The sequence below is a fragment of the Mustela nigripes genome, chromosome 7, assembly GCF_022355385.1.
Source record: "Mustela nigripes isolate SB6536 chromosome 7, MUSNIG.SB6536, whole genome shotgun sequence".
Classification (NCBI taxonomy): Eukaryota; Metazoa; Chordata; class Mammalia; order Carnivora; family Mustelidae; genus Mustela; species Mustela nigripes.
Window position 1 is genome coordinate 118003447 of NC_081563.1, and position 24379 is coordinate 118027825.

At 44.9% G+C, this 24379-nt stretch overlaps 1 protein-coding gene across 1 annotated transcript in view; it reads left to right on the forward strand.

The window, feature by feature from the left end:
* Nucleotides 1-24379, forward strand: part of CNBD2 (cyclic nucleotide binding domain containing 2) — a 55291-nt gene that overhangs the window by 25813 nt on the left and 5099 nt on the right. The window contains exons 7-12 of the mRNA XM_059406918.1: nucleotides 396-547; nucleotides 2966-3104; nucleotides 10613-10727; nucleotides 12983-13160; nucleotides 15721-15841; nucleotides 23162-23325. Of these exons, the coding sequence (XP_059262901.1) occupies nucleotides 396-547; nucleotides 2966-3104; nucleotides 10613-10727; nucleotides 12983-13160; nucleotides 15721-15841; nucleotides 23162-23325 (869 nt within the window). The remainder of the gene's footprint in view (nucleotides 1-395; nucleotides 548-2965; nucleotides 3105-10612; nucleotides 10728-12982; nucleotides 13161-15720; nucleotides 15842-23161; nucleotides 23326-24379) is intronic.

The following is a 24379-nucleotide window of genomic DNA, read 5'->3' on the forward strand; positions in this document are numbered from 1 at the left end:
CCAGCACCCTTTCCCGTCACAGGCCAATCGACTGGACCAGCTGATGTCCAAGGATGGTTCCTCCATCTGTGATGTTTGAGGAACATGAGGAACATGTTCCCTGTATAACCCCCACAGAGGCACAGTGACCCCTCCGAGAGGCCCCTCTGGCTTCCTCTTTCTGGTCTGGTGAAGCCTGTTGCCTCTTTTCTTCCACGAGCAGCATATTAAGAGGGAGGGGATGGCGCCCAGGAGTGGGGAATGAACAGGAGTGCAGGGCCAGCTGGGGAGTCTACAGTCTGGGGAGTAGAGATTTCTGGGGGCTGATGGAAGCAGGAAAAAGGTGGGCAAGGCTGCGAGGAGAAAGCAAGAGGTAGGTAGCATCTCACTTGCTTTTGTCTGTGTCAACCCAACAGGAACTGGGCATTCTGACTCCTTCACTAAGGAGGGCCACTGTGGTCTGTATGGAAGAAACAGAATTCCTGGTTGTCGACAGGGAAGACTTCCTTGAGAATAAGCTGGATCAGGAATTCCAAAAGGATGCTCAGGAACGATTTGAATTTTTTAGGTACCTCCATCATCAGCCAACATGTCCCCCCTGTGTGTTTATTAGGTGCCTGACTGTGGTAGGCCCAGTGGGAGACAGGAGGTGCTGTTCTCTCCCAGAATGCTCTTGAGACAGGAGACATCTCCCACCCAACTTCTCCATCTGGCAAAGTCCTGCTAGACCCTTAGGTCTCAGCTTACACATCCCTTCCTTGTGGGATGGTACTAATAGAATAGCTCACGGGTACTCAGCCCTTTGTCCCAGGTCTTTTAACTTCTCTTATTCAATCCTGTGGCATTATTTCTCTTGCTCTGTCTAGTTTACAGGTAAGGAAACAAAGCTTTGGTGTTGTGGGGGTGGGGTGATGTACCCAGAATGTTCAATTCAGAAATCTCTGGGCTTCACCGCCCCACCTCACTAACTAAGCCCATCACTCCAGAATAGAGGAGAGTGCCCCCCCAATACTTCTATTCTACCTTGTGTTCCTTTTTTTTTTTTCTAAAGATTTTATTTATTTATTTGACAGAGAAACAGCAAGAAAGGGAACACAAGCAAGGGGAGTGGGAGAGGGAGAAGCAGACTTCCTGCAGAGCAAGGAGCCCGATGTTGGGCTTGATCCTAGGACCCTGGGATCATGACTTGAGCCCAAGACAGATGCTTAACAACTGAGCCACCCAGGCACCCCATACCCCATGTTTCTAGGAAGTCCCAGCCAAACTGTGATTCTTTTTTTTTTTTTTTTGAAAGTTTTATTTATTTGACAGAGATCACAAAGTAGACAGAGGAGACAAGGCAGAGAAGGGTGGGTGAGGGAAGCCAGCCCCCTGCCGAGCAGAGAGCCCGATGAGGGGCTCGATCCCATGACCCTGAGATCATGACCTGAGCCGAAGGCAGAGGCTTAAGCCACTGAGCCACCTGGGCGCCCCCAAACTGTGATTCTTGATTGCATAATACCTCCTTTAACGTTTATTAGACATCAGGCAGGAAGCACGTATGGTTGTGAGGGCAGGGCAGCCCTTTCGCCATGGTAATCCCCACGCTGTCGTCTCACCAGGCACGCACAGGTGCTCGTTGTATCCCTTCTAGTTACTCACCTTTAGGAAAAGAATGGACATCAGATGAAGTGTGTGCCCCAGCCCTGAAAATACAGGCTATGGGGCTGTGCAGCTCCAGAGCAGTGCGGGGTACAGAGGGCCACCCTGTAGGGTAGCGGGAGAGTGAAGAGGAGCTGTAAGAGGGACTGAGGCTTTCAAAGGGACGACTTAGCCCTGCAGGGGGAGGAGCACTTCCTGTTTTCACACCGTGGAAGAATGGGACTGAGCTGCAATCTCAGCTCTTGGGTTTATCAACCATGTCACCCTAGATGGGTCACCTCCCTTCTCTGAGTTGAGCCTCCTGCTCTGTAAAATGGGGATAATGATTCATCTCTCTCCCAAATCTTTGTAAAGATTGAATGAGATGATCATGGGAAGTGGGGGCCCAGTGGTGTTGCCTCTGTGGAGATCCCGCTTTCCCTTCCCGTGTCTCCAGACCCTTCTCCTTTGGACATGGCACTGACCTTGTTCCCCCTTGGTGCCCTGGATTAGCTCAGTGCCCTGTGTCACCCAAGTTCCGGGCTCGTGATCTGTGGGAGCTTAGGAAATTTGAGATGGTTGTTAGCAACCCTGTGGGGCTGCGTGTCAGGGATGGCAAGCCACTGAGTGGTGGTGCATGAGCTGGGTGTGTGTGTGGGGGGCAGGTGGTGGCACTGCAGGTTGGGCCTTCAGTCATAGGGAACAAAGGCAAAGAGAGGGGAGTCCAGATGTCCCCCATTCATTAGGCATAGGCCTAAGTCTTTGAAACTAACAGGCTGGAGGAGGCTGGAGTGAGTTGCCCAAACCAAAGGGAGGGGGAGGACTGCTGGGCTGGGGGCCAGAATAGCAGGTGAGCTGAAGTGAGGCACTCTGGGAGTTGCCTAGTGAGCACTAGATTGGGGGATGGGGCCAGAAAGGAGCCCCTGGAGGGCAGAGTGGAAGTGAGAGGGGACACACTGGACTGGGGAGCAGTGGAGAGGAGAGCTGGAGAGGGTGCCACAGGCCAGGTGAGGCAACTGGAGGGCGAGTAAAATCCTCCACATCAGGCATTTTCAAGAGCAAGATGACACATTCCCTTTCTGGAAATTGCTGAGAGCTGGGCACTTTCTGGGATGGAGGGTGATGAATTCTTTTTTTTTTTTTTTTTTAAGATTTTATTTATTTATTTGACAGACATCACAAGCAGGCAGAGAGACAGGCAGAGCAAGAGGGGGGAAGCAGGCTCCCCGCTGAGCAGAGAGCCGATTCGGGGCTCGATCCCAGGACCCTGAGATCATGACCTGAGCAGAAGGCAGAGGCTTAACCCACTGAGCCACCCAGGTGCTCCAAGGGTGATGAATTCTATCTAATGGGATTTTCCCCTCAGGAAGATGGATCTATTTGAGTCATTGTCTGACGAGAAGCTCTGGAAGCTTGTAGCCCTGGGGAAGGTGGAGAAGTTCTCCTATGGGCAGCTGATCTCAAAAGATTTCATGGAATTGTCATCCATCTTGTTTGTCAGCAAGGTGAGAGGCCTGGGATGGGGGTGGGGGCTGGAAGCTGGGGAGGCATGCCTGGTGTAATGTCCTGTGGCCACACAGGTGGGGCTGAGCCCTGTTCTGCAGCACTCCCGTTTTCTGAGAGTCCATGTGCCAGCTGTAAAAGAGGTACCACGGAGTTTGGCCTCCCTCCCTCTGAGGGTTCTGTGACTTTGAGATACACTGTTAATTATAAAGAGGGACACAGGGGTACCCCCTCCTTGACCTCATCATGTACAGGCTTATTTACATACAGATACTTAAATTATATATTTGGCCCTTCAATCTTAATGATGCCAGATCAGTTTTTAAAATTATAATCTTTAGGGACGCGTGGGTGGCTCAGTCGGTTAAGCTTCGCCTTCAGCTTAGATCATGATCTCTGGGTCCTGGGATCGAGCCCTGAGTTGGGCTCCCTGCTAAGTGAGGAGTCTGCTTCTCCCTCTCTCTCTGCTCATCCCCCTGCCCCCTGCTTGTACTCTGACCCTCTCTCAAATAAATAAATACAATCTTTTTTAAAATATGATCTTTAAATTATAGATGTGATATGACCACATTATAAAACATAGTTCTGGAAAGAGGGAAGAAATCACCCATGAGCTCATCACCTCAGAAAAGATTTTCAGTGGTGGAATTGGTTGGGCAGCTAGGTGGCTCAGTCGGTTGGGCGTTTGCCTTTGGCTTAGGTCATGATCGCAGGGTCCTGGGATCGAGTTCTGCATCAGGCTCCTTGCTCAGTGGGGAGTCTGCTTCTCCCTCTGCCACTCCTTCTGCTTGTATTCATGCATTCACTCTCTCAAAAATGAATAAATTTTAAAAAAATCTTTAAAAAAAAAAGTGGATTTTCTTGGTATCAACGTGTTACGGATCTTGGAACAAGTTGCTGTCCAGAAGGATCCACTGTATCAAGCTTCCAGCAGTGTGCACCTTTGCCAGCACCACACGCCTCTGCTGGGCTCTCCTGTCAATCCTTCAAAACTTTCCTAATTTCATAGATGGCAACTGCTACCTCACTGAGGATTTAATTTACATTTTTCCTCATTGCTAGTGAGACTCATCATGTTTGTCTACAATTCAAATTTCATCTTTTGTGAATTACTTTATGTCCTGTGCCAATTTCTCTGTTGGTTGATAATGAAAACAGAGCCTGACATTTACTGAGTGCTTACCCTGTCCCAGGTTGTCTGCTCCATGTGCTTTGTGTCATTTCAGCCCCAGGGCAGTTCAGCGTAGGCCAGTACTGCCATTATTCCCATTTGACAGAGGTGGAAACTGAGGCACAGGAAGGTTAAGTGGCTTGTCCACGGTTACACAGTCGATGAGGGGCAGCGGCTGGGTTCAACCCAGGTCTGTCTGATTCCAAAGCTCTTCTCAGGGGCTGGGATTTGCAATGTGAGTCGACCGATCTGTCAGTTGTGGACTCTGCTCAACCCTGTGTAGTTTTCATGATTGTCATGAGAACCACGATGTTTTTGAGATCACTTGCTCCTGTGCCAGGGGTTCTACTAGCATTGTTAATTGTTTTTGTTTATTTTGGTTTATTTGCACCTGGTTTGAAATCCAAAAGTTTCGAAAGAGTAATGTTTCCCTCTCACCTTTTCCCCCTGCCACCCAGTGTACCTCCCCAGGGACAGTCACTGTCACTGCTTTCTTTTGTGTCTGTCCTGCGGCTCTTCTTTGTATATAAAGGCAAATGCATGTATATGTTTTCTTCCTTGTTTTCATAAATGGCGTCATGCTACGCAGGCTGTTCCGTATTTTGCTGTTTCAAGAATATTTCTGTAGATTGTTCCATATCTGTCCATAAAGAACCCACATATTTTTTTATTTTTACCACTTGTGCAGTGTTTTACTACATGATTGTGCTTGAATTTATCTAACCAGTTCCCTACTGAGGGATTGGTTGCCCCCATCTTCTGCTATTTCAAGCAGTGCTTTGGTGAACTGTGTACACAGTACCATTTCACCATAAATCTTCACCACAGCTCTATCAGGAAGACGTTCTTATTTCACGTTTACAAATGAGAAAGTTGAAGTTAAGATACCTTAGGAAAGGTCACCCATCTAGTAAGTGGCAGAACAAGGATTCTGCCCCCAAACTTTTAGTATCTCCCATATAGCTGTTGCTCATATTATGTTGCCACCAAACATTTGTTGATTTTTTTTGCCAAGTTTGGTTCATGCTCTGGAGGGATATGAGGATGGAAAAGACTGTTTCTTTCTCCTTATATCTCTCTTCCACTAGAGTCTGAGCAGAGACAAAGTTATCCAGGCCATCTACCAAGTGATTAGTGCAAACTCTCTGAGTTTACAAGGATTTAGTAGGGAGACCTCTCTAAAGGCTGGGGGCGTTTAAAGAAGGCTTCCTGGAGAAGGTAAGGCGTTGAGCCTTGAAGTGTTGGACCTTTGGACAAAAGGAAAGGCAAGATTGGCTATATGCTGGAGTTGGTTCTTACTGGCCTATGAGAGCTGATTAAGATTTCAGGAATTACTAAAAATTGAATTATATAAACTATAATTAAATATATTATATGGAAAACAAGTGTAGCAAATAATGAAAAAATCATCATTTCCTCATGACGTTACTGCATTTTACTATTATCTGTGCTCTGGAGTTTATGTCTATTTTAGCTATCTGGTGGAAACACTGTATAACTATGCACGTCTCTTCCTACCTGCGCAGTCAGTGACTTCAGGTTGGTAGCTGAAAATTGGCCCCAGCAGGATAGTGGAAATCAGTAGATACCCTGAGTCAGGTTTTGATTTATGGTTTTGCTGATTATCTTAAGAACACTATAGAGAGAATGTTTATGATGCAGATTAAATTTAAAAGTGGGCTGGGTCTGTAGCCATCACATTGTGAAGAGAAGAAAATTATGGAAATGTTTTACCAGTATTTAACCACTATTCATAATAGATTCATCATGGGAGTTACATCACTGTTGAACAAGCGAAATTCCAATATATATAGCACCAAAGCTAAAGGGGGTTTATTAGTGAATATAATTTCGACAAGGGTGAGAAGTCGTTTACCAGTAGATTACAAACCAGACCTAATAGTGTTAAGTTTATTGGGAAAAGAGTGGATTGGATGCAACTTTGTTTCTCTAATCATGGTTGAATTGTGACTATGATTGGTCATGGTTATAAGAACTCAGCCAGAGGGGCACCTGGGGGACTCAGTGGGTTAAGCCTCTGCCTTCAGCTCAGGTCATGATCTCAGGAATCTGGGATTGAGCCCCACATTAGGCGCTCTGCTCGGTAGAGGGGGAGGCTGCTTCCCCCTCTCTCTCTGCCTACATGTGATCTCTCTCTCTGTCAAATAAATAAATATATATATATACTTAAAAAAAAAAGAAAAAAAAAAGGACCTCAGCCAGAGTCCGCAACAGCATTCTATGAGAATCCCTTGGCTATTTGGAACTTCCAGTAAGAGTATAATATGTTTTATTGTTATTTATAAATTGTGTGCAGCACACCCTTAATAAGACTAAGATTTACAGACATGTGTACCCTTTCCCAGAGAGCCGATTATTAAACTTAACACCAGGTGGGTATTTGTGCTGTTATTTTGGGTTCAGTCCCAGAGGAGAGAATCAAGACTAGCTAAATGTAAACAGAAAGGGAGTTATTGGAGGATGTTGAATGGCTAACAGATTTACTGGTGACAGGGAGGCCCGAGGGAGCAGACCTTACACTGAAGGGGATCCCCAAATGACTCCTAGTCCCAGTCCAGACTGGACAGTCACAGGTGCTGCTGCTCCTGCCAAGTTCAGGAAGTCACATCTGTAACCACTGCCTCCACGAGCATAGTGGAGAGCTTGCCGTCCAAAACCAAACCTTGCTCAAGTGCGTCCGGGCGAGGGAACCCGAATCATCTACTTAGCTGCCAGGAGGCTTGGGAGATGTTTGGGAGGATTTGGCTTCCAGCCTCTACCGTCTAAAGGACTGGAAGCACAGGGTCTGACCCAGAGGATGGTGAGGATGAGGATGAGGCCCTTGCCAGCCATGGGGAATAGTGTGCTAGGTCTGGAGAATCCTGGTAGCCATGTCAGGATCCTGAGCCTAGCACAGGGACTGGTAGCAGAGAGCCCTGAAGACCACCCTCCCTACTTTACAATCCTTTCTCCTCCCTGACATCTGCTCCCTCTTTCCTAAAATGTTGGGGTGATCACCTCCAAAGCCAGGAATGCCATGTGTCCCCAGATTTAACTCTGAGGTCTTTTGATACTATGTAGCCAGGGAAGATTGGGGGCAGGGGTGGAAAGGGATCAAAGTTCAAGACTTGCTTTAATCACTATGATGATTGCATCTTGACCAGCAGAAAGTTCTTAGTCTGTTTTAGCCTCCAATTCTTTGTCTGTAAAGTGGGACCACTTACCTCATAAAGTCTGTAAGGATGAGTCTAGCACAGACTTACTCAGTTCACGTTCATCCTCGAATTCAGTGGTTCTGAGTGCTGTTCCTTGTTGTTGCTGTTGTTTTTTTTTTTAAGATTTTATTTATTTATTTGAGAGAGACAGAGAGATCACAAGTGGGGTGAGTGTCAGAGGGAGAAGCAAACTCCCCAGTGAGCAGCGAGCCGGATGTGAGACTTGATCCCGGGACTCCGGGATCATGACCTGAGCTGAAGGCAGCCGCTTAATGACTGAGCTACCACATGCCCCCAAAACTGTTTCAACAAGACTTTGAGGTGATTCTGATATGCACTAAAATTGGAGAACTCTGATTTAAGGGAAGAGTTTTTCAGATTTGAGTAAGCATAAAGAACACTTTAGGGGGGGCTCCTTAAAAATGCAAATTTCTGCCTCACCCCAGAGTCTCATGCCTTAACTCCGGCAATCTGCATTGGAATTAAGCACAGCTGGTGAATCTAAAGCAGGCGCTCTTGAAGTTCTTTCTGAGAAAGATAATACAGATGTCACAAAGTGACAGCAGGTGTGTTTGTGTGTGTTGGGGGGGCATCCTGGCTAGTAGGTGAATTGGATTTGTCCTTTAATGTGTTTTATGGAAAACTCATTTAATCGTTACTGCGAAGATTATAATTAAATTTCGGATTTCTGACTTCTTTTGAATATTCAGAAGTTCAGGCAACACCAGGCTGTATTGTGATGCAGCCCCCTTTGGCTGGCGTTGGAAGAGCACCTGACCCTTTTAAAGGCACTGCTTTTTTTCCTCCCATTTTTATTTCCCATCAGGCCTGCTGTTGGAATATTCCTCTAAGGAGACTGGGGTGTGCGGGATCCTGTAGTTCATAGCTGTGGCCACTAGAGGACGATATTAGCAGTGAGTGGCCTGGGTGTCTTGGGGACTCGGGAGAGTTAGGGAAGGCAGTTTCTCAGCAGCATAGAAAACATACTTAATACCCACAATCAACTCATTTTGAACAATTAATCATTTGGGGGCACATGTGGAGTTGTTTTCTACACGGATACAGATGGGATTAAAGACCCACAAGAGACTTTCTGAGAGGAAGATGTTCACCTGTGTTCCTCTGGTACCAGGTTCCTTGTTGATAAATGTTGCGTAAGTGTTGACTACACCTCCAAGCCCAACACCTGGCTAGACTAAGGCTTATTAAATGTTTGATCCCTTCTCCTTCCTCTTTAACAGTAATCTGTCTTGAACCTTAACTATAACGTGTGTCTTACAGTTCCAACTAAAAAAGGGTAAGATTTTATAAAGATACAAAATAAGAAAAAATGGCATATCATTCTTTCCTATCAGATTAGGAAAGATTAAAAGGATTGTTAAAACTCAGTTTTCAATGTAACACAAAACTATAACAGCCTCTGTTATGCACTGCCAGAGAGAGTGTAAACTAACATTTCTGGAAGGCAATTTGGCAATGGGTATTGATATTGAAAACAACACACCTATAGGAAACAATCCCAAGGGGACAAACATGGGTATTACACGAGGATAAACTAGATTATACTGCAATTATAAGCAATCCTCAAATCTCAGTGGATTAACTGACAAAGATGCATTCCTACGTCCCACTACTTGATCACTGCCATCCCCACTGTAGCAGAGTTTGGAAAGGTGGTGAGTTTTATAAATGGAGTTTTGTTGTCCTCAACAAAATCACAGTTATATATACTACTGACTAATTAGAAACAACTGAATATTAGTCTTCAAAAATATTTTCTTGAGGTATAGCATGTATGCAATAAAGAACTCATCTAAAGTTCATAGCTTAGTGAATTGTTACATAGGTATACACCTGTGTAAGCATTCTCCAAATCAAGGTAGAGATCATTTCTAGCACCCAAGAAGGCTCCCTTGTACCCTTTCCCAAACAAAATACCCACCACCACCAAACAGAGCCCTCTTCTGACTTTGTCAGAAGATTACTTTTGCCTGTTCTTGCACTTCATATAAATGGAATCATACAATATGTGCTTTTTGTGTCTGACTTCTTTTGATCAACAGTTTAAATCATATGTAAGTTATAGCATACATAGAATAATATACAGTCATTAGAAACAATAATGTAGAACCATGGTAGCTGGTGTAAAATGATGTTCTTAATATATTACTGAGTTTTATTTTTTTATTTTAAAAAGATTTTATTTACCAGGGAGAGAGAGAGCATGAGCAGGGAGAAAGGTGGAGGGAGAAGCAGACTCTCCACTGAACAAGGAGCCCAATATGGGACTCGATCCCAGGACCCCGGGATCATGACCTGAGCCAAAGGCAGACTCAACTGACTAAGCTACCCAGGTGCCCCTGTATTATTTTTTTAAAAAAAAGGTCACAAGAATGTTATACATAAAAGAACTTGCTTATGAAAAATTGTCTATGTCTATGTTAAATGTTTACAGAGAAAAGTTTGAAAAAATAGTCACTAAAACGCTACTCCTTATTATTTCTGGGTGTTAGGATAAAATAGTTTTAATTTTCTTTATATCCTTCTGTTTGGCTTGAATATATATTTTTTAACTTTTAATCTTGGAATGTTTTTAAATTTATAGAAAAGTTGTAAGAACAGAACAAAACTGTATAACCTTGATCCTGATTCACCGATTACTAACATTTTACCACATTTGCTTCTATATATATATTTCCCTGCCCGAATCATTTGAAAGTTAAATATCATTCATTATACTCACTTACCCCTATATACTTAAGTGATTTTTTTTCTAAAGTCAGAAATTGATTGCAGAATAATTATCCAAATCAGGGCATTTAACATTGATATAACATATAACATATAACATATAGTCAATTTCACCAGTTGTCACAGTACCATTGTCTAGGGTGATTGTTTTTCCCCCAGATGCCAACATTTATTTAGTTCTCATGCCTATTTAGCTTTTTGAGCTTATGATGAATAGATAACGTTTGTGTTTAAAAAAAAAAAAAAAGGAACCTGAAAACTTGCATTAAGCCAAGTAAACTGGGGTAAGATGTAGTAGAGCTTATCCTCAAAGCCTGGCCTGCCCCCAGCTTCAGGGGTTAGCCCTTTTGTTTGTGTTCCTTGATGTTTCCAGGGCAGCTGTGAAGTGCTGCGTCTGATAGACCTCGGGACCTCGCCTTTCTACTACAAGTGGGTCTGGCAGCATCTGGAGCTGATAGACGGCAGACCTCTGAAGACCCACCTCAGTGGTAACTGACAGCCGCGCACAGCAGGGGGCGCCTGGGCCCTTCAGCTTCCCGTGCACTCTCAGACCTCCTGAGCTAGAAAGGCCCGGCAGGATGTCTGGTTTGATCCCCTTTTCCGAGCTGGAAATGTGGCCCACATGGCCCCATAGGGGGAGGCTCCTGCCCACCCCCCTCCGGCTCCTCCTTTTTAGGCTTTCCCTTTATGTCAGGTGCCCCTGGGGAGAGGGGTGGAAAGGAGCCTGGAGCTTGACAGAGCTGGGTTTGAATCTCCCTGGTTAGCTGGATGACTCGGGTAAGTACTTAAAGCCTCTGGGTCTGGTTCGTGGAGGTAGTGTAGTGGCTAGTAGCACTGGCCCAGCCAAACTGCTCGTGTTTGAATCCAGGGTCCCTCTCTTAATTGCTGTGTGATATCGGGCAAGTGACTGTGTCCCTGTGCCATCAGTTTCCCTCAGATGGTTCCTACTTCATGGACTTGTTATGAAATGAAGCAAATGAATGTCTAAAGATTTTTTTTTTAAGATTTTATTTATTTGACAGGGAGAGAGAGATCACATGTAGGCAGAAAGGGAGGGGGACGCAGGCTGCCCTCTGAGCAGAGAGCCTGATGTGGGGCTCGACCTCACGACCCTGAGATCATGACCTGAGCTGAAGGCAGAGGCTTAACCTGCTGAGCCACCCAGGCGCCCCGTGATTGGCTTATTTCACTTTGCATAATGTCCTCAAGGTTCATCATATTATAGCATGGATCAGGATTTCCTTCTTTCTGAAGTCTGAAGAATATTCCATTGTGTGTGTATGTCTCATTTTGTGTACCCATTCATTCGTCAATGGACTCTTGAGAACTTCCGCATTTCAGCTAGAGTGACTAATGCCACTATGAGCATGGGTGTAGAGTTATCTCTTTGAGACCTGCTTTTCTTTTGAATATACACCCAGAAGTAGACTTGCTGGATCATATGGTAATTCTGTTTTTAATTTTTTTTAGGGAATTGCCATACCGTTTTCCATAGGGGCTGTCCCATATTACATTCTCACCAACAGTGCACAAGGGTTCTGGTCTTTCCACATCCTCACCAGTGCTTGCTGTGTCCTGTTTGTATGGTTTTTAAACATGATATTTATCTTAATGGATAGGAGGTGGCATCTTATTATAGTCTTTTACTTTATTATTTATCTTTTTATTATAGTTTTGATTTGTATTTCCCTAATGATTAGTGGTGTTGAGCATCTTTTTCTGTGTTTATTGGCCATTCACATATCTTCTTTGGAGAAACATCTATGCAAGTTTTTTGCCTGTTTTAAAATCTGATTGTCTGCTTTTTTGTTAAGTTTTAGGAATTTTCTTTATATTTTGGATGATAATACCTGTTTGTCCATTTTTTCTTTTGTTGCCTGTGCCTTTGGTATATATACAAGAAATCACCACCAGATCCAAAGTTGTGATGCTTTTGCCCTGTGTTTTCTTCTTTTTTCATAAGTGGGCTCCACACCCAGCATGGAGCCCAGTGTGGGGGCTTGAACTCAGGACCCTGAGATTAAGGCCTGAGCTGAGATCAAGAGTTGGACACTTGGGGCACTTGGGTGGCTCAGTGGGTTAAACCTCTGCCTTCGGCTCAGGTCATGATCCCAGGGTCCTGGAATCGAGCCCTGCATCAGGCTCTCTGCTCGGTAGGGAGCCTGCTTCCCTTCCCCTCTCTCTCTGCCTGCCTCTCTGTCTACTTGTGATCTTTGTCTGTCAAATAAATAAATAAAATCTTAAAAAAAAGGGGGGGGGTGTGGACACTTAAGAGACTGAGCCACCCAGGCACCCCTAGCCCTGTGTTTCTTCTAAGAGTTCTATAATTTTAGACCTTAATGTTTAAGTTTTTGAACCATTTTGAGTTAATTTGATTTGTGGTATGATGTAAGGGTCTAACTTCATTCTTGTTAGAATGAAGTTCTAACTTCTAATTAAAATCAGGTAGACTTGAATTAAACCCAAGTTTCAGCCCTTTCCTGGATGACTTAAACTCTGAGTGCTGCTCATTTGATTTCTTAAATGGGGCCAGTAACATGGGATGTAACATACGTGAAGGCTCTGCTCAGGGCCTGGCCCAGACCGATAACACATGGAAACCAAAGTATTTTCTGTTTTCCTTCATTTCCCCATGCGCCAGACTGGCCAGGCAGGTGAGGAGGGTAAAGTTTTCACCATCATCAGTACAGACCTCATATATGCAAAGACCCATTAACATGTTTTTCTGTGCTTTCTCTAACAGAATCTTCTCCTGTGGAGAGATTTAAGGAATTTCAGATCAAATCATATCCTGTACAGGACTTCAGCTTTCTGAAACTTAAGCACCTCCAGAACTCCTGGGAGCAAGAGGGGACCAGCTTCAGTAGGCAGATTAACATCCCGGGAAATACTTATCCGAAGATGTGGGGCCCAAAGATCAAGTAAGCTTAGCTCTTGGCAGATAGAAGCTTCCAGATTCTGGGTGAAAAGGGAGTTATAACTTGAAAGGATAGAATGTCAGGGATGCTGGGGGGGGGGGGGCACAGGTAGCAGGTACAGCTCAACCCCAAAGATTGGGGTATGGAAAGAAGGTGGCTTAGAGAAGTCCTAGACTTGAGACCCAGCAGCTGTGTTCTCTGTCTGTAACCCACAGAGCCACTTGAGGCAGCCAGCTACTTCCTTTCTCAGGGAACTCATTTGAAGGAGAGGCAGATCTTCTGGCTCTGATACTCTGTGTGTCACTGAATCTTTTTGACTCTGAGCTTCTTCAAAAAAATTCTACCCATCTAAAGGAGGCAGGAGGTAAGAGCCTGGGCTTTGGAGTCAGTTCAGCCCAGGTTCAAATGCTGGCTTGGCCACTTATTTTAACCGTGTCCTTGTACAAGGGATTTGACCTCTCTAAGCCATAGTTCCATTGTCTATAGATAATAGGATTTAAGTCTTGGGGCACCTGGGTGACTCAGTGGGTTAAAGCCTCTGCCTTCAGCTCGGGTCATGATCCCAGGGTCCTGGGATCGAGCCCCACATTGGGCTCTCTGCTCAGCGGGGAGCCTGCTTTTCCCTCTCTCTCTCTGCCTGCCTCTCTGCCTACTTGTGATCTCTCTCTGTCAAATAGATAAATAAAATCTTTTAAAAAATAGGATTTAAGTTTTGGTGATGTTGTAAGACAGCAATTAAATGTGATAATGGCAGTTATAGCTTAACACTTGTGGAATACTCCGTGCCTGGTCCTGGATTATCTAATTTCATCCTCGCAGGTTCTATGAGGTAAGTGCTATTATCAGTCCCATTTTTCAGGTGAGGAAACCAAGCTACAGAGAATGATTAATGTTCCCGTTTGAGGTCTTACAAGGTAGGAAGCAGTGGAGCCAGGATTCAAACCTGAGCAGCTTATTAGTGCTCAGTCCTATTGTCTGGTACAACTGTCATGGCTGGAATGAGAATGTGCCACGGGGGCTGTGCTTTTGCCTCAACCCAGAGAGGCTGAGGAGCAGGAAAGGACACTCAGTGGTCCCTGCCCAGAGGCAGCTCAATGCTGGACCCACAGCAATCTAACACTTCTCCCCCCACCCCTGCCGTACAATGTAAAATTAAAATATCACCATGAGGGGTGCCTGGGTGGCTTAGTTGATTAAGTGTCTTCCTTTGGCTCAGATCCTGACCCTGGAGTCCTGGGATCGAGTCCCACATTGGGCTTCCTGCTCACAGGGAGTCTGCTTTCCCTCTGCCCCTCACCCTGCTTGAGCCCTCTTTCTTGCTCTCTCTCTCTCTCTCTCTCAAATAATAAAAGCTTTAAAAACTATATTACAATAATAGTAATAATAACATGAGTGTCACAGTCTCCATGTTACCCCAAGTACCACTGCACTCAAATCCTTTGCCTATTAGCATTTCTAGCCTACTGGTCTCCATAACGAGCATCCCATAACTTCTGAGTTGTCATTCCCTCTGATGGATATTCTTTCCAAGCAATCCAGTGCTTGAAGTCCCAATCCCAGTCCTTCTGCAGGTAGGGATGGTACAGACCCAGTTTCTCTGCTGTACATCAGTAAGGGAGAAGAGACAGGTTGGACCCAGAAGTGAAAAGCAAAGACCATGCTGGGCATGTCCTGCAGGGTGAGAATTGTAGGCTGACTTGTTTATGTGTTGGGTGGCTTTATGAATTGGGTGAATATATCATCTATCTTCTCAGCTGATAAAATTTTTTTCCCTGCCTCTAATCCAGATCATATAGCCTGTCTCTTCCTTCTACTTCACCTGAGACCAAAGGAAACACAACAAGGTTGCCTGTGTAAAAGTAATTCCAACATGAACAAAGTACAGAATCTACAGGCTGCCCAAGGAAACCTGTCTTTTATTTTATTTTTATATTTTTTAATTGGACAGAGGGAGAGAGATCACAAATAGGCAGAGCAGCAGGCAGAGAGAGAGGTGGAAGCAGGTGTGGGCACGATCCCAGGACCCTGAGATCATGACCTGAGCCAGAGGCAGAGGCTTAATCCACTGAGCCACCCAGAAACCTGTCTTTTAAACAAATAAAACCATTTCTTCTCTGCTTTTCTGCCAAGAAGGAGAGCCCCAACCTCTGTGTGTCCCCCAGGGGCCCAGAACTAGCTTGAGGCCAAAGCAGTCTGTTCCAAGCTCTGACTTAGAAATTTCTTCCTCATGTTGAACATCTATCAGCCAGCCTGGACTTCTCATCCATCTGGTCTGACTCAGCTGTCTGAGCTCATCAGCCCCTTCTTCTACATAATAGCCTTCAGGTGTTTAAAGGGGGGTCCTATCTCTTTCTCTGCTAGCCTCCCCCCTTATTAAACTTCTCCAGTTCCTGACATGGTTTCTTCCAGAGCTTGGTTTGAGTTTTCTCACTTTCTGGGGGCAGTGGGAGTTCTCCAGGGAGGGGAGGTCTCTGTGTATGGCAGAGTGGGGGCTGACTGTCTAGGGCTTCTTGAACTGGCTGTGTGACAAATGAGTTCTCTTTAACAAGCTGTCATATTTCAGGTCCAGGGATCCTCATACACTTCAGTGTTCCCTGATCAGTACCAAGTATGGTGATCTCCCCAAGGAGGCTGCAGTGGGCGCCTACATCAAGATTCACACTGTGGAGGAAGGAGACACTGTGGTGAGTGTGCAGAGAGCCTCCCTCAGGAAAGAGTGTGTAATGTGGCAGGTTAAGAGTATTAAGGAATAACAGGAAAGGTTTGAAAACATCTCACTTGATATTTGGTGATATTAAGGAATATTGTTGATTTTTAAAGATATGATAACAGTATCATGGTTATGTTTTTTAAGAGTCCTTATACTTAAGAGATACATATAAAAAAAGAGAGATACATATCAAAGAACAGATAAAATGATATGACATCTGGGACTTGCTTTTTTTTTTTTTAAGATTTTATTTATTTATTTGACACAGAGAGAGAGAGAGAGAGATCACAAGTAGGCAGAGAGGCAGGCAGAGAGAGAGAGGGAAGCAGGCTCCCTGCTGAGCAGCGGAGCAAGAAACAAGGAACAAGGAAAAAGGCAAGAATATACCCTCTCACCACTCTTTTTCAACATTGTGCTAGAAGACCTAGCTAGTACATTAAGGCAAGAAAGGAAATAAAACATTTGGGAAGAAAAAAATAAAGCTGTCTTTGTATGTGGATATTTTATTGTCTATTTAGACAACTCCAAAGAATCAAAAAATAAAAACAAAAAAACCCTCTTTTTTTTTTTTTTAAAGATTTTATTTATTTATTTGACAGAGAGAGATCACAAGCAGGCAGAGAGGCAGGTAGAGAAAGAGGAGGAAGCAGGCTCCCTGCTGAGCAGAGAGCCCGATGTGGGACTCGATCCCAGGACCCTGAGATCAGGACCTGAGCCGAAGGCAGAGGCTTAACCCACTGAGCCACCCAGGCGCCCCCAAAAAACCCTCTTGAAGTGAGTAAATTATTATAGCAAGATCACAGGGTATAAGACAGTGAAGTGAGCATTGACATTTGAAATAAAACACAAAAGCATTTACAATAGCACCAAAAATGAAATACTTAGGTATAAGTCTAACAAAGTATGTTCAGGATCCACATGCAGAAAACTATTAATAACAAAAGAACTCACGGGGTGCCTGGGTGGCTAAGTCAGTTAAGCACCTGCCTTCTTCTCAGGTCATGGTCTCATGGTCCTGGAATCAAGCACCGCACCAGGGTCCCTGCTCAGGAGGGAGCCCACTTCTCCTTCTCCCTCTACCCCTCCCCCGGGCTTATGTGCCCCCTCTCTCTCAAATAAATAAAATAAAATCTTTTAAAAATTGTAATAAAAGAACTCAAAGAATATTTAGATAAATGGAGAAATATTCTATGTTCATGGATTGGAAGAGTCTATGATTAACACGTCAGTTCTTCCCAACTTAATCTATAGATTCAGCACAATCTCAGCCAAAACCCCATAAAGTTATTTTGTGGATATTGACAAAGTGATTCTAAAATTTACATGGAAAAGTGAATGTAAACCAACTGGTAAATCCAAACAATGAAATGTTCTTCATCTATAAGAATAAATGAACTTTCAAGCTAAGAAAAAATGTAAAGGAAACTTAAATGACTATTTTAAGTGAAAGAAGCCAATATGAAAAGATTAAGTATTTTGTATTCCAATTCTGTGACATTCTGGAAAAGGCATAACTATAAAGTTAGTGATCAGTGGTCACCAGAGGTTTGGAGTTCAGGAGGAGGAATCAATAGGTGAAGCACGAGGACTTTTAGGAGAGTAAAATTATTCTGTATGATACTATAAAGGAAGATACACACACTTAAGCATTTGGTAAGACTCATAAAACTTTATAGCACAAAGAGTGAACCTTAATGTATGCAATTTGTTAAAAAAAAATAGGAGTAATTTAGGAGATTGCAGGAGGGAATGCAGACTACGACGAGAGCATCTAATGATACTGCAAATGTCTGAAATGATCTCAGTGAAGAGGGTGGGAGGAAATGGTGCTGATCTATGTAATGCTGGAGGCAGCTGGGGTCCCTGAGCCTGAAAGTTGAAGGCACTGCGCATGAGCACTGTACTCTAGCTGATGACCTTGTGACCCAGGGGCATATGCCTAATATGCCCTGATACTGCAATGCACGTGTCCTGGAATGGATCAAATCAGTAAATGAATAACTGAGGATGGCAGCCAGGTTTCTCAGCACTGGAGTAGAGATTTGCAGATAAGCAAGGAGGAGGCTAGAATGAACCATGTGGGAACGGATTCCTTGAAGACCTCAGTATGAACTCCTGTTTAACTTAATATAAATACAGATGGTTGTGCATGGAAATATTTAGAGATATGTGCCTCAACATATATTTTTTGCTCTGTCAACTGACAGGGCCTAAAAGAAATGACATTGTAGTAGCAATGAGCAAACCTAGCATCCAGATCGTAGTTTCTTTTTATTTGATTTATTCATTTGATAGAGAGAGAGAGTGCACGCACAAGCAGGGGGAGAGGGAGAGGGAGAAACAGACTCCACTGAGCAGGGGGCAGGATGCAGGACTCCATCCCAGGGCCCTGGGATCATGACCTGAGCTGAAGGCAGATGCTTAACTGACTGAGCCATTCAGGCACCCCTGGAACTTGGTTTCTAATATCATTCATTTATAAGAGGAACAAGGGCTCCTTGGAAAATGATTGATTCTAGGACTAGGGCAGGAAATAGACAAGATGATCCTGGAGCATTTTGTAGTGTTGAACAGCAAGGAGGTATGGAGGGAAAAACCCTACATTGATGGAAGCAAGCATATCAAAGGGACACAGGTGCCAACTGAAAGAGCTCCCAGTGGCCAAAGCTAAAACAATCTGAACAATTTGAGCCACAGATAGAATAGTATTAGATTATACCTCAAAGTATATAGTAAACACCTCTGAGAATATACTGGTATAATGAATAAATAATGAACAAATTAATAAATAAGGGAGAAGAGATGAATCTTTCATGCAGAAGAATTCCAAATAATTTATGTAGATACTTGGCCCTAAAGGAGAGGATGTATAAACCCTACTCGTTAGGTGTGAGCTGCGCACAGTGACTTCCTTCTAAAGAGCACAGTAAGGAAAGGGGGCAGGGAGAGTAACTTTACAGTGGATGAACCTGAGAAACACCACTGTAGCCAGATGATCAAGGCCAATAGCCACAGTTAAATCGTGTTGATAGTATATCCCCTAATATGAGGAAATGGGGAATGATGTGATGAGAATGACACTTTACCTCTGTGGTCCTCTTCCCAATAATCCACAACCCCAGTCTAATCAGGGGACCAAATCGCTGGGCATCATTCAAAATTCCTGACCAGTACTCCTCAGTAGCTATCAGTAGCTATCATTAACAAGGTCAGTCTGAGAAATTGCCCAGCCAAGTGAAGCCCAAGAGATAAGAGAATAAAGGAATATGTGTTCTGGATAGCATCATGGAACAGGAAAAGGACATTAGGTAAAGAAAAGAAATCTATGGGGCACCTGGGTGGCTCAGTGGGTTAAGCCTCTGCCTTTGGCTCAGGTCATGATCTCAGGGTCCTGGGATGGAGCCCAGAATCAGGCTTTCTGCTCAGCAGGGAGCCTGCTTCCTCCTCTCTCTCTGCCTGCCTCTCTGCCCATGTGATCTCTCTGTGTGTGTCAAATAAATAAATAAAATCTTGAAAAAAAATTTAAAAAAGAAGACATCTAAGCAACCTTGACTTAACAATGATAATGTATTGATTATTGGTTCATTAATCATAACAAAGGTATCTTACTAATATAAAATAATAACAGCAGAAACTGTATAGGGGAACTCTGTACTAGCTTCTCAATTTTTCTAAGTCTAAAGTTGTTCTAAAAAACAAAGTCTATTATGGGGCACCTGGGTGGCTCAGTGGGCTAAAGCCTCTGCCTTTGGCTCAGGTCATGATCCCGGGTTCCTGGGATTGACAGCCCCACATTGGGCTCTCTGCTCAGCAGGGAGCCTGCTTCCCTTCCTCTCTCTGCCTACCTCTCTGCCTACCTGTGATCTCTGTCTGTCAAATAAATAAATAAAGTCTTAAAAAAAAAGTATTTACAAAAACAAAGTCTATTAAAAAGATAATTATCCAGGGTGCCAGGTGGTTCAGTTGGTTAGATGTCCAACTCTTGATCTAAGCTCAGGTCTTACTCTCAGGGTGGTGAGTTTAAGTCCCACTTTGGGCTTCATGCTGGGTGTAGAGCCTACTTAAAAAAAAAATATCTAGTGGTTAGTTAGCTGGGCGGGGAATGCATGGATGAAACAAGTTGGGCCATGAGTTCATCACTGTGAGAGCTGGGCAGCAGGTGGGCCTCTGCCTGCCCCGGGGAGGGGCTGTCTTCTGAAGCCCCACATGTGGTCATCATTGTGTGTGGCCAGTCCAGAGAGTGGCTCCCTTGCCATGCCCTCTGTTCCTCAGTGACAGTATCTCCAGGGTCCTCCTCACATGCCTGTCACCCCCTGTTGCGGTGCGCTCTTCATGCTCCTGCCTCATGGGACTGGGAATCTTCCCAGTGCAGTACTGGGTGGAAGCCCCAGCCCCCCAGCACAGCTGTCCCTGGAGGCTGCTGGAATTTTTCCAAACTCTTAGGAAGCTTTTCCTTTTTTCAGCAAAATTCTGCCTCCTGCAACTTTTAACTTGCTCTTCCCCTAAACTCCCCTGACCTCCATGGAACAAAACAGAAGAAATCAGCTTCCTAGCCACATGATGGCCCCTTAGATACTTAAATAATGCCCACTTTGTTTTTCATCCAGCATTTCTGGAGCCAGGCACAGTGCCAAAGCCCCGAGAATTATTTTCTCCTTTGGTCAAAACCTCCTACGTTCCTTTTGACAGCCCCCAGGTGGTGTGGCTTCCAGCCCACTCACCGGTGGCTCACGTTTCCTCCAGGGTGGCTAGTGCTTCTGGGTGAGATGCTCAGCACTGATTGCGGGGCTCCTGACACCCTGAGCACAGCCTCACCCACTTCCAGGCAGAGCAGCTGGGGATGCCGGGCACCCGGAGCTGAATGAGGGCCCCAGAGGGCAGAAAGGCATCGCCCGGTTGGACAGATGGTGGCGGCCCTGGAGGCGGTGCAGTATGGAGAAGGAAGAGCAAGGTCCCTCTCATCAGGGGTCTGCCGTGCTGGAATAGGGAACTTGGCCTTGATTCTCTAGCAAGGCCTAGATGGCTTTGGGTGGGGGCTCTAAGCAAATACCCAGCTGCCTTGTTCATCACGCAGGGCCCATCCCAGAGAAGGCCCCCCAACCCCAAATACGTGTTAGCATGACTCTTGATGAAAATGCCTTGAATGTCTCTGTTGTCCCTGCTTTCAAGGCCCTGGCTTCATTTGTAGGAGAGTGAATGGTGACAGCTATGTTTGTACTCACTTGAGAGATCCCATTTGCCTAATATGGGCAGCAGGAGTGTGAAGCTGGGTCAGTCTTTGAAACAGCAGAGGTTGGGGCCTGGAGTAGAGCCTCTGTTTTGAGCCAGGAGGTTGTAGGGGAACCAGCTTCTCCAGGGAACAGGCAGACCAAGGTCTCAGATGGGGCAAGCCGGAGCCATGGGCAGGGAAGAGGGGATATGACAGATTGGGGTCAAGATCAGGGGGTCCTCATCTTCATTTTGCTTCTAATTAGACAGCTGTGTGGCCTCAAAAGAAAATGTGGAAATTCACCTAGGTGAGCTGCTAACTCGAATGTTCTGTGGCCCCATCTGAGTGTTCATTCGGCAGATAGCTCTTGAGCATCTACTGTGCTCCAACCCTAGCCTAAGATGCCAGTGTGGGCAAGGAAACTGACATCCTTCTTGTCCTCATGGGGCTTATGATCTAGTCTGGGGACAAACAATAGAAAGATGAATTAGCAAACATGTAGCAGTGCAAATTGCTGTTAGGAATGGAAGAGAAAGCTGGGCTGTGGGGCAGGGTTCTTAAATGGAGCAATCAAGGAAGCCGGCTCTGAGGAAGTGATGTTTTAAGTTGAGACCTGAGTGGTGAAAAGAACAAGCTGGGGGTGACCTGGGGGAAGAATGTTGCAGACTGAGGAAGAGTAAGCTCAACGCCTGAGGCCACAAGGTGCTTGGCATGTCAAGGGGATGGAGGGAGGGCAGCAAGTGTGGAACAGAGTAAACAAGGCACAGCAGCCTGAGGCCAGGCTGGAGAGTCCGGCAAGGGTGGGCTAGCTCAGACCTTGGGGCCACAATGAGGAGCTTTTGTTTGTCCTCCGTGCTGCCCGAAGGTATTTCAAGGGCATAGTCAGCAAAGGGCCGTGACTGGCTGGTGTGTGTGGGATGGGTTGCAGGTGGATGAGGGTACCTGCCGGCAGTGCTGCCCCCAGTGGGGCCCTGAACAGATTGTGGCTTTCAAATCCTGCCTCCACCTCTTTCTGTCCTTGGGCAAGTTCCTTAACCTCTTTGTGCCTCAGTTTCCTCAGAGTATAGTGGTTGAAAGCATGGACTCTGAAGACAGAACCCCTGGGCTCAAATCCTAGCTTTATTGCTTCCGTGCTGTGTGATGTTGGGCAGAGTTCTCAGCCTCAGCAGCATCCTCTGTAAAATGCGGATAATAGTAGGACCCACCTCATGGGGGTTTTGGGTGGTGTCAAATAACTCAGTACCCACAGCAGGGCCAAGAGGGCCTGGGGTGAGCAAATGCCCAAATATTGCTGTTGTATCATTGTCATCATCACGGCCAGGGAGCCAGAGGAGTGACTGAGCTGCAGAGAAGGGTCCAGTGACCCCCAAAGTCTGTGAGGGACCAAGAAGGTTACTGAGATTCAATGGGGACACGCGAGCAAAAACCTGCAGAAAGGATGAGGGAGGGTGTGGTGGCTGCAGAAGGGGGATTTAGAAAAGGAGGACTCACCATTGGAATTCTGTCACTGTCCTGAGGAAGAGAAAAATGGGTTTACTTGGCACAAGAGTTGAGATTGGACCTGGGGAAAACCTTGTGAAATACTGTTCTCCTGAGGGACTTCCTGAGTGTGACTCTTGGAAAGCCTGTGTGGAGGTAGGACACGGACAGTGTGCTTTTCTTACAGGTTCTTCTAATTCCAGCAGCTGGAGGCCTTTGATGTCAAAAGTGTAGCATGAAGGAGCCCTGGACTTCTCCCCATCCCCTGCAGGATGACCCCCAGATGGATTCACCTTCTGCCTGGGGCCTCATTTTCCCCATCTTCCCATCTAGATAATCTGCTGGTAGAAGCTGACAGTCCTGGGTGCCTGGGTGGTTCAGTGGGTTAAGCCTCTGCCTTCTGCTCAGGTCATGATCTCAGGGTCCTGGGATCAAGCTCCGCATCAGGCTCTCTGCTCAACAGGGAGCCTGCTTCCCCCTTCTCTCTCTGTCTGCCTCTCTGTCTACTTGTGATCTCTCTCTCTGTGTCAAATAAATAAATAAAATCTTAAAAAAAAAAGTGTACAGTCTCTGAGATGAAACCTTCTGGAACTTTCTGTTCCCCAGGGTCTTCACCAGATCCTCCTCCCAGAGAACCAGCTTGACATCCGGCCCTTGATCCTGGTGAGCCTGGGAGCTGAGGTGATACGGGTGACGAAAGAAAAATTCTGTGAACTGATGGACAGCAAGGTAACAGAGAAGTTGTCCAGGCTCAAGGTCAATTACCCCAGGTCAGTGCTGAAAATGTGCTTACATCCCACCAGACCAAATAAACAAATTTTCACTTATTGTTTTAGTAAAAGAAAGAAAAAAGTGCTAATGCTGAAAAGGGGGAATGAAACCAGTAGTTGTTGGTACCCCTTAAATTATCTTTTTGATATCCTTTTGATAATAGATTTAGTATTATGTTGCAAGGGCTATGCCCTCTAAAGTAAAGGTCTACCTGTGAATTTATCTAATTATGGGAAAAGCTACATGTACTGAGATGTTCATAGCAGCCATATTCTTGATAGAAAAACCACTACCACCATCACCCAAACGTATCACACTAAGGGGATAGTTTAGAAATTGTGGTGCATTTCTTTGATAGAACATAAGTGCTATATTTAAAAAATTGTAAATTTAATGGTTCTGTAGGAGGAGGGTAAAATAGGTGATATAATGATTCATGAAAAGGACAGGATGCAAAACTGTACATATACTATGGCTATGCCTTTGTAAAACACAAGAGAAAAACCTAGAAGGAAATAAGTAAAAGTGTTGAGAAACTGTGATGTTGCCAAACTTGTGAGAGTCATTCTGTCTGGAAGGTAAAACTAAAAGATATTTCCTGGTTATCATTATATATTCCTCTCATATTTAATTGTTTTTGTAGTGTGTGTGCATTGCTTTTATAATGAGGGAAGAAAAGATACTTTTTTAAATTTAAATTTTACTTAGTTAACATACAGTACAATATCAGTTTCTGGAGTAGAATTCAGTGATTCATCACAAGTGCCCTTAATACCCATCAACCATGTAACCCATCCCCCACCTACCTCCCTCTATCAATCCTCAATTCTCTACCTTAAGATTTCTTATGGTTTCTTTCTCTTTCCTTCCCCCAGCTTCCCATATGTTTATCTGTTTTCTTTCCAAAATTCCTCATATGAGCAAGATCATGTGGTATTTGTCTTTCTCTCACTGACTTATTTCACTCAGCGTCATACTCTCTAGCTCCATCCATGTTGTTGCAAAAGGCAAGATTTCATTCTCTTTGCTGGCTGAGTAATATTCCATTATATA